This window comes from Manihot esculenta, chromosome 10, assembly GCF_001659605.2.
Source record: "Manihot esculenta cultivar AM560-2 chromosome 10, M.esculenta_v8, whole genome shotgun sequence".
Lineage (NCBI taxonomy): Eukaryota > Viridiplantae > Streptophyta > Magnoliopsida > Malpighiales > Euphorbiaceae > Manihot > Manihot esculenta.
The window spans coordinates 30,601,181-30,611,318 of NC_035170.2; the positions used below are offsets into that span (position 1 = coordinate 30,601,181).

At 31.8% G+C, this 10,138-nt stretch overlaps 1 protein-coding gene across 6 annotated transcripts; it reads left to right on the top strand.

Moving 5' to 3' along the window:
• Positions 1-1,451: 1,451 nt before the first annotated feature.
• On the top strand, positions 1,452-9,897 carry LOC110624899 (putative disease resistance protein RGA3). Of its 6 annotated transcripts, none has more exons than XM_043960971.1 (6): positions 1,452-5,003; positions 6,519-6,647; positions 6,798-8,297; positions 8,409-8,518; positions 9,632-9,697; positions 9,824-9,897. In XM_043960971.1, the coding sequence occupies exon 1, from the start codon at positions 1,549-1,551 to the stop codon at positions 4,948-4,950; it is 3,402 nt and encodes a 1,133-aa protein (XP_043816906.1). In that variant the 5' UTR covers positions 1,452-1,548; the 3' UTR covers positions 4,951-5,003; positions 6,519-6,647; positions 6,798-8,297; positions 8,409-8,518; positions 9,632-9,697; positions 9,824-9,897. The 6 variants fall into 6 exon arrangements, with proteins under 6 accessions (XP_043816906.1, XP_043816908.1, XP_043816909.1 ...); XM_043960973.1 differs by having other exon boundaries at positions 6,798-8,264; XM_043960974.1 differs by lacking the exon at positions 8,409-8,518.
• Positions 9,898-10,138: the final 241 nt, after the last annotated feature.

Sequence of the window (10,138 nt, forward strand, 5' to 3'; positions counted from 1 at the left end):
ACAGCTGCAAAATAAACAGAGGAAAGCCCAATAATGGACCCGGCCCACGATAAAGAAGCTCTAAAATACTTTCAAATAATTTTTTTATTAAAAGATAATTGTAACCATTAAATTCAATTAAAATAAAAACTTAATAAGCACTAAAATACTTCCAAAGAATTAAATTGTAAATCTAACCTTTCTAAATTTGAAAAAAAAGAATGAAATAAAAACTGCAATCGTGATATCTCATCCTAAAAGTCTGTTTGACATTCTACAGCTGAAAAAAAAAACATTTTTTTAAAAAAATTATTTTGTTAATAATTTTATTTAATTTTAAAAAATTTTTTAAAAAATAAAATTTAATATATTTAAAATATCTATATACGGAACGTATCATGTGTCTCGAAAGTGGTAGTACGGCTGCTATGCCATGGCTTCTCTCTCTCAAATAATTCATAGTACGCACAACTTTTTCCACAACTTTTCAAATGTTCCCTTTTGCAAAGCAAAAGCTGAATACTCACCTCTACTTACTTACAACCATTCATTTCCCCAATTGCTAACATTTCTCTCTCTCTCAAATAGATTCAATGAAAATTTCCACTTTATTAATAAAAAAATGTAATATATATTAATTTAAATTTAAAATTTTTGCTATTAATAATTTAATTTAAAAATTAATAAAGTTATTTAAAATTATAAATTTTATTGTTATTATATGTAAAATAAATACTTAAATGGAAAAAAAACGTCTTTTTTAATATGATAAAATAATATTTTATTATATTTATATGGCATATATATAAATATTATTAATAAAAAATTTAAAATTTAAAATTTTAAAAATTAATATAATTTAATTTAAAATTTTTATATTTAACTTTTTTAATTTTTATTTAATTTAATATAAAAAATTATAACTTTAACTCTTTTTTATTTACTACTAATACTAATAAAAACTATAATAGATTTTATATTTATTAATTTTTATTTTTTAAATATATTGTTAGATATACTATTAAGCTAATAGTATAATCAAATGCTTGAAATTACAAATATAGGTATTATATTGAAAGTAAATATAATTTAAAAAATATTTTTTAATAAAAAAATAAAATCATTTATTATATTTTAAAAATTTTATAAAGGCTTCTGTAAATTTATTAATATATTTTATTTTTTAAATTAAAATTAAATAATAAATAAGTTACACTTTTAAAAATATTTTCTAATGCAAAATAATTTTTTAAATAATTTTTTTTATATAAAATAACAATAAAAAATATTATTTAAATCTTCACTTTGCTTTCTATTGGGAGATTTTTTTTTATCATGGGTGGTTGTGATTAATACTTCATTTATTAAATATTTTTTATTCATTTATTTTTCAATAAATAAAACATTAATTAGATTTAATTTTTTATTTATATTTTTATTAAAATTTATCTGTACAAGCATCTTAAATGCCATGCAATAGATTCATATTTATATTCACTCCTGCAAATCTCAATCTCTAAACCGTGCCTTCCAGTGTTGTTGTTTTCTTTTACTCTCACTCACAGAAAGATGGCGGAGATGCTCGTTACTTCTGTAACTGAACAACTCCTTGTGAAGTTGGCTTCCCAGGAGCTTTGGAGTATGAGAATTGGATTATCGAGGGATTGGAACGGTGAGTTTGAGAGTCTGAATGCGAAAATCTCCAGGATTAATGGTCTGCTTCGTGATGCTGAGAAGAAGCATTTGCGTTCACCTTCGTCAATTGAAAATTGGATTAGTAAGTTGAAAGGAGTAATTTATAGCGCAAATGATCTGTTGGATGATATCTACACAGAAGCTTCGAGGAGGCAACTGGGGACCGGGAGAGAAAATGCGAATGAGGTACTCCTTTTCTTGTCACTCCCAAATCGTCTTGTTTTTTATTTTAAAATGGTTCATAAGATGAAAAAAATTAGAAATATAATGGATGAGATCCAAAAGGACGGAGCTGAGCTTGGTTTACAGTGTTTGGAGGAACCTGCAGAGACTGGGAGAAGTGAAGAAAATGTGTCTGCAATGGCTAGCAAATGGACGGAGAGTGAGGAGAATTCGGATGAAATAGTATTTGGTAGAAATGACGATAAGCACGCAATTACAAACTTCTTACTGGATTCTAACTATGGAGATAATTTGTCAATCATTTCAATATGTGGAATTGGAGGAATAGGGAAGTCAACGCTTGCTCAATTAGTGTTCCGTGATGAACAAGTTCAAACACATTTTGAGCTAAAACTATGGGTTTCTTTGTCTGATATTGCTTTTGATGCTAAACTCATAGTTGAAAGGATTTTGGAATCTATTACTGGAGAAAGACATAAAAACATCAAGATGGATACCTTGATAGTATTCCTCCATAAAAATATTAATGAAAAAAGATATTTAATTGTGTTGGATGATGTAAGAGAGGTGGATGATGAGAAATGGTTGAAATTAAAAGATTTATTGCTTGGAGGTGCAAGGGGAAGCAAAATACTAATTACCACTCGTTCTAAAAGGGTTGCCAGGATCACAAGAGACCGTGTACATGAATTAAGTGGCTTATCTGAGGAAGATTCTTGGTCATTGTTAAATCATATTGCATCCAAACCAGGAAAACCGGTAAATTTTGAACTGGAGGTACTTGGAAAGCAGATAGCCCTGAACTGTCAGGGAGTTCCTTTGGCCATTAAACCAGTAGGAACTGTACTGTATTTTAAGGATACCGTGGATGAGTGGAAACAAGTGTGTAATAATGAGCTTGCAAAGGTGGATAAGGAAAAGGGTATCACTCACACACTTAAATTGAATTATGACTATCTTCCTTCACATTTAAAAAATTGCTTTGCATACTGTGTGCTGTTCCCAAAGGATCATAAGTTTGATGTGGAAATGTTGATTTATCTGTGGATGGGGCAAGGGTTTATTAACTCATCAGACCCAGATGAATGTCTTGAAGATGTTGGCCTTAAATATTTTATGGATTTATTGTGGAGATCTTTCTTCCAAGAAGTGAAATGGGATGAACTGGGCAACATAAAAAGTTGTAAAATGAACAATTTGATGGGTGATCTTGCTACCTCAGTGGCTGGGATTGGGAATAAGGTAATAAATACAGATGCAGAAAATGTCGATGAAAAAATATATCATATGTCACTTGGTTTCCATTTTGATTCAACCTGGCAGATTCCAGTTCGTTTATTTCGTGCACGACAATTACGGACATTTCTTCTGCCAAGTCAAGAAGTTTGGTTAAGCAATGAAGGAAGATGGAAAATTCCAGATTTATTCTCCAATTTTAGGCATTTACATGTGTTTGATTTACACAATTCTGGAATTGAGAAAGTGCCAACTTCTATTCACAAGATGAAATATCTGAGATATCTTGATGTTTCTAAAAACGATCGAATCAAGTCACTTCCAAATTCTATTACCAGGCTTAAATATTTGCAAGTATTGAAACTCTCCGATTGTGACGAGCTTAGGGAGCTGCCAAAAGATTTGAGAAAGCTAGTTAATCTCAGGCATCTTGATTGTGAGAGATGTTGGAATTTGATGCACATGCCGTATGGCTTTGGACAACTAACTTCCCTTCAAATGTTAACGTGGTTTGCAGTTTCCAAAGATAGTTCTGTCTTTAATCGTATTGGGGGTATGAATGAATTGAATGGTTTAAACTTAAGAGGAAGGATAGAAATAAGAAATCTCAAGTTTGTGAAAAATATATCAGAATTTGAGGCAGCTAATTTAAGAGAGAAGCAGCGTCTTCAGTCATTGAGTCTATGTTGGAATCGGGATGATGATGACAGTGTAGACGGTGATTATGATGAAAAGTCCTTGCAAAGCCTCCAGCCACATCAAAATCTGAAGAAGTTGAAGGTTTGTGATTATGGAGGTATGAGGTTCCCAGATTGGCTTTCTTCCCTCACAAAATTAGTTGATATTTGGTTGCAAGATTGTAAAAAGTGCGATCATCTCCCACAGTTGGGTCAAATCCCATCCCTTAAATATTTAGGGATTCAAGGATTTACTAATCTGGAGTACGTAGATCACGAAGGGGATAATTTTGGAGTCAGAGGAAAAGGATCAACTTTCTTCCCATCCCTGAAGGAACTCTATCTCTTGGATTGTCTGATCCTGAAGGGTTGGGCGAAGAATAGGGATGATTTAGGGCTTCACTTTACTAGTCTTTCTAAACTAGAAATCCGTAATTGCCCTCAGTTGACTTCCATGCCGCCATTCTCGGAGCTTGATGAAAAGCTCTTGTTGGAGAATTGCAGCTTAGAACCCTTGCAGCAGAAAATAAAGATGATGATTAAGGCAGTACCATCTTCTTCTTCTTCATCATCATCAATGCTTGGGCATCATCTCTTCAAATTGAAAGTCTTATGGATTGTGTCGATTGAGGATATGGAAGCTTTTCCTGAAGAGTTGCTGCAGAACCTCTCTTCTCTTAAAGAACTGCATCTCATGGATTGCCCTCGGTTAGCTAGTCTACCTCTCGAGATGTGTCGGCTCCCTTTACGAGAATTAGATATTAGAGGATGTGCTCAAATGAAGGAAAGGTATGGAACTAGAAAGTGCTCCGATTGGCCTATAATTTCACACATCCCAAATATTCGAATTGATGGGCAAAAGGTTCAATGGGCGGGCAGCTATCTATTGGATCACTCTGCAAGTCCCCTCTCCAAATTAAGGACTATGACAGTTGAGCATCTTGAATATCTACCAGAAGAGTGGTTGCCGAATCTCACTTGCCTTCAAGAACTACATATTGTGCATTGCCCCAATTTAAAGTCTCTGCCTCGGGGGATGCTTCATCTCACATCTTTAAAGGTATTGGATATTAGCCAATGTCCTCACCTGAAAGAAATTTGCGCAAACAAAGAGAGTGTGGATTGGCTCAATATTGCCCACATCCCAAATATTCAAATTGATGGAGAAAAAATTCAATAGCAAGACCACTGTCTGTTTGATAAATATGAACAGTTTCCTCTGATATTGTGCAGGTCTGTATTACTCTCCATTCCCTTGTAATTTCAATAAAATAACATCCTCATCGTTCTTCTGTCTTTATTCTTGTATTTATAGTGACAAGAAGTTACTGAACTCATAGAGCTAAGGTCTCTCAGATGCAAAACCGTGTGGTCACTGTGTTTAAGCACTTGGTTTTTATGAACTATTTCCATCTGCTTTCATCGTTGACATTTTATTTCTACTATGATACATTTACTTTTTCTGTATCCCAAAATTTTGCCCTATAGAATGTGAGATGCCATTCAAATATGTAACTTTACTAAATTCCATCTAACAATATATCTGTGTGTTCATCTCCAACTCTTTTTAGGTAAAATAGCTTTGATTGGAGCAACTTTCATAAGTTAAGGCCTAAATAATATACAATTCAACATGGGAGTTTCGGTGGCCGAACCATTTAAGGTGAAGAACATTATTCTTGAAATTAGACTTTCGGCTGCTAAATATATGAGACTTTTGCCTCTGTCCTTCACTTTCGGAAGTCGAAATTTGCTTTTAGGGGCATGTTGAAAACAAAAGTTCGGCGGCCTAAAGTCCATGTTGACTTTTACCTGTATTTCACTTTAGAAAGCCAAAATTTAGACTTTAGGGGGCAAAAATTATTTTTTTAAATCTTTGAAAAATCATAACTTAGCCTATGTAAATCCATTTTTCAATCCGTTTGAATTTTTGCAACCTATATTTTTAGATTTTTTATTTTGATAAAAAATAATTTCAAAATCACTCTTTTTGAAAAACTTTATTTTGGTCCCTCAAAGTCAATTACTTAAAATTTGTCCATATTTAGAAAAAACTTTTAAGATTGAAAGAAACCTTGAGCCATCACAATTAATTAATTTGAAATTCACAATGCATAAATTGACAATGCAAAGAAAAATTACAATATAATCCCTTTCTTCTGGTATGCTTCCAAAATTGGCACTTTCTACTTTTGAAACTAAAGCGATTTCATTTATTTTAATATGGGACTTGCAAGCTTAATACAAACCCTTTTGAAGATTATTAGTAGCACACCAATTGTTTATTTATAATCAAAATAAGGATTAGAACATTTAGATCCAATAAGGGAAAATCTAAATAGTCTAATTTCCTGTTTATTTCAAATCATTGAGAGAGATTTCAGAAAATACTTAAAACTAGGCTGCAGCAATCCTATGTGTTAGACTATTCCTTATCAAAATGACAGAATTTTTACTTCACTTGTTGGTATATTTATGTGTAGTTCAATGCAAATGTTCTATGACTTTCTTATATTATTTCAAGTTAGTCAAGTTGCCAATCAGGAGCCTGCATCTTATGTTTCATGTTGCCTTTTTTTGGTTCAGTTAGAGACGAGAGAATAAAATTTATTGCCTTCAAGCACGAGTTTTATTGTTGGGGTGGTTTTTCAATGTTTTATTCTTTGACCTTTGTAGTCTATAATATTCATATCCTGGAGATTTGCATGATGGTTTCTGATCCTTGAAATGAATTTTAGTTGGTTGCAGGCTTGCAGCTTCTAATATGGCTTTTGAAAGCAAAGCTGGAAAACGGAAACAATGCTGGCTTCTCATCATAGAAATCTTTCATAGGTCAAAGGAGAAAATAAGTCTGACGATCTCATTTTAGACTTACAGGTAATGTTGACCTGGCATCAAAATTCTAAGTGAAATAGACAGAATCATAATTGCATTAGCTTCATTTTGTTTAGACATTCTCATTTGACTTCACCTTCCTTTTTTCTTTTTCTAATTCATCCGCTCATTCTTATCCTTTCTTTGTAACAGTTTAACGTTCAATAATTTGTGCAATTTGATGTGGCCTCAAGGAGTTTGATATCATTGTGGAAAATGATGAGATTCTCCACCGATCTCTCCAAGAAGATGCTTTAAGGTGCCTTTTACATTTCCTGATCCTGAAATATAGTTGTGTTTGTGTGGTTTTGTTGTTGTTGTGTTTTTCTTTTTCTTTTCTTTAACATGAAAGCTGCAGCTGCTATTTATTTTTGCCTTGAATCGTCCATTATCAATATGGAGTTTTATGCATCATGAAAATGAGAAGTGAGTAAAGATGTAGCCTTTTGTGGGTCTTTCCTTTCTTCTCTTTCTTCCTTTCCACCTTATTCTCTCTTCTTTCTAAAACCATAACTGTCATCATTATCCATTAGCATATATGGTTTTGACTAGAATTTCAATTTCCCTACATCATCATTTATCTCTTCAGCTTTCTGCTGCATAATGAATGAGGATCACTCTACATGCTCATCATTGAAATTCTAATAAAGTTAGAAACATTTGTTAATGCAATGGATTCTGCCTTGACCAGATTCATGCTTATATCCTTCTTACTCGTACATTCTTATACTCCTTACTCTTTTCTCATGTTATTCTTTCCCCATGCATCTCTAAGCCAATTTGTTTTTTCATGTCTAGGAGTGATTGGTAAGTATAAACGTTGTGGTAGATCATTTTTGTTTCTCCTGTAAAAAATAAAGGGTAATTAAAATATGGTCCCTGAGATTTGATTAAAACTACAACTTAGTCCTTGCTTTTTTATTGAAAAACAATTTAATCCCTGAGGTTTAATTCTGTTAAGAAAATAGCTATTTTGTTAAAATTTATTGTTAGACTATAACAGTTTAATCATTCATATTTCACTGGTTGTTAGAATTTAGTCCCTACAGTTTTAATATTTGTAACAATTTAGTCCCTTAGAATTGGGCTCACTTCTTCGCTTCATGGTTGGGTTTGACTAACAATGAATCTAATAGAATGACTATTTTGTTAACAGAATAAAAAACTAAGAGGTTAGATTGTTTCTCATCAAATAAGCAAGGACTAAGTTGTAGTTTTTGCAAACCTCTGGAACTATGTTGTAAATTATCCCAATAAATCCATCCAAATACGAACCAAAATTAAGTTGATTTCCAGAGAAGTAAAATGTGGAATCTCTCTCAGAGAAGTAGATGTGTGAACTCTTTGGATGTATGTTTGGCAAGTATCTTAGAATCTGTCTCCAGGAAGCTACTAACTGAAGGTAGCTTGTTCTGTCAAGTGACCCAAATAGGCAAACACATCTAATAATTTGATCAAATGACCTTGTTTCAGTTTCTACTAGAAGGAAATATTGCCTCGACTCGAGGAAACAAAGTTAACTTCATCCAATGAAGCTGCCCAGGGCTTTGTGAAAATTCGTTCTAACTTTGCTTATGACCAGAACATTTTCTGATCCTTCCTATCCTCAGCTTTTATTAGGTGAATTCTTAAAACATTCAAGTACACAAAAAGGTGCTACTTTTACACATTGTTTTGATTCTAATTTCTTATTCTGCATATAATATGCATGCATTGAGAAATGAAAATTATGTTAATCCCTTTATTTTCTACCTCTCTTTACAGTTTATGCAATTTATTCCCAGAAAAGAGTTAAAACCTTAATGCCTGTGCTTGCCTTTCCCATAGCTATACAGAGAATCTCTTGCATTTATCAACTGTGGAGTTTAAAGGAGGTCGGGAACCAATTCTGACATTCTTCAAAATCATTTTTCTGTTCAATTGTTTGTCATAATTTCACAAATATGTTTACATCACAACATAAAAATAAGTTATTTTATGCTGCAACCAGTTGTGGCTGGTGTTGTTTTTGTGTTTGCAAAAGGAATAATAGCCAAAAAACTACTTGAACTTTTCACTAAGCTAAAAATTTTTCTAAGTCAATAACTCCTTTCCTAATTTTTTTATATTGTTTTATATCATAAGTATTATAACGACATTATTTATAGGAAATAAAGAATCATGGTTCTCCCTGCTTAGAAAATTAACTATATCTATAGTAACCACTAAACTACTTAAGTATAATTAACTAAAAATGTCTAAATTCAATCACAGTAGATGTGATTAGTATGATTCATTTTCCAAGTCAGTAGAATTATGATTTTTTATTTTGTAGAAACAGTGTCACTATAATATTTATTACCTTTAACAATGCAAAAAAGTGTTTGAGAAACGAATTATTGGCTTAAAAAGTGTTGTCCGAAGTTATCAGTGAACCGAATCGAATTAAAAAAATAAATCAAACTGAAAAATTGCATTTAGGGTATATTTGTTGAGAAAAAAAGATTTAAGTATAATTGTTTAAAATAGTAAAGTTTGGGTTTTTGTTATAAATTTTTTTGTAAGTTATATTCAAATATTAATTTTTTGTGCTGACGAAGATGATGGTGTGACATTTATGTTAGATTTAATATTTAAATTAATGGCAGAGTATAAATAAATTTAAGTGGTTAGTATAAGATATATTAGTTAAAGTTTTTAGTTTGGTATATCTGTTAAAAGCATGAAAAATTCAGCATGTTTTTTTTAATAATTATCCCTTTGCAAAAATAAGTAAACTTTAATATTTTGGTCTATATGATGCTTTTATATATGGATCAATCCATTATTGCTTTTAAGGTTTCTGATGGAGCCTTTAATTCTCAATAAATCCAAAGAGAAATTAAAGAACTTCAATATTTCTCAGAGAAATGAAAGAACTTCAATATTTCTCTTTCACTTTACTCTTTTTCCAGTTAATATTATATTATTTTCACTTAACATCAATTAAAGGGTGATTTTCATGTCAGGGATGTCGATTGTTCAGTGCTTTTGTCCTCCTCTTATGCCGAGTGAACTTCTTAAATATTGAGAAGGTAAGAAATTTGAACCGATTCCCTGACGTATTGTTGATATGTGGATTCATATCTGGCATACACATGAGAATTAAAATAACAATGGTAATTTCTAACTAGGCATGTATGCTTAAATGGTTTTTGCAGAATTTGCGCGAGTGCATGGCTGGACTGGAATTGAAAGAGAGCAAAGGTTTTGATGCACAAATTGGGGTGAGGAAACTATGGGCTTCAACGTTGAACGTCTATAGAGAATCCTATGACTAAGGTGGTTAATCTCATACTATTTTATTGTATTCTCTCGAGTATTTGTATTATTAAGTTGGATATTGTACTTAACCTTTTGATATAGTGGATTATTTCGGAACTGGCCCGTGGTTTTTCCCTCTATTAGAGGGTTTTCCACGTAAATTTGATTTTGTGTTCTTGAAGTCTATTTAATTAAATGCACCAGTCAGGCAT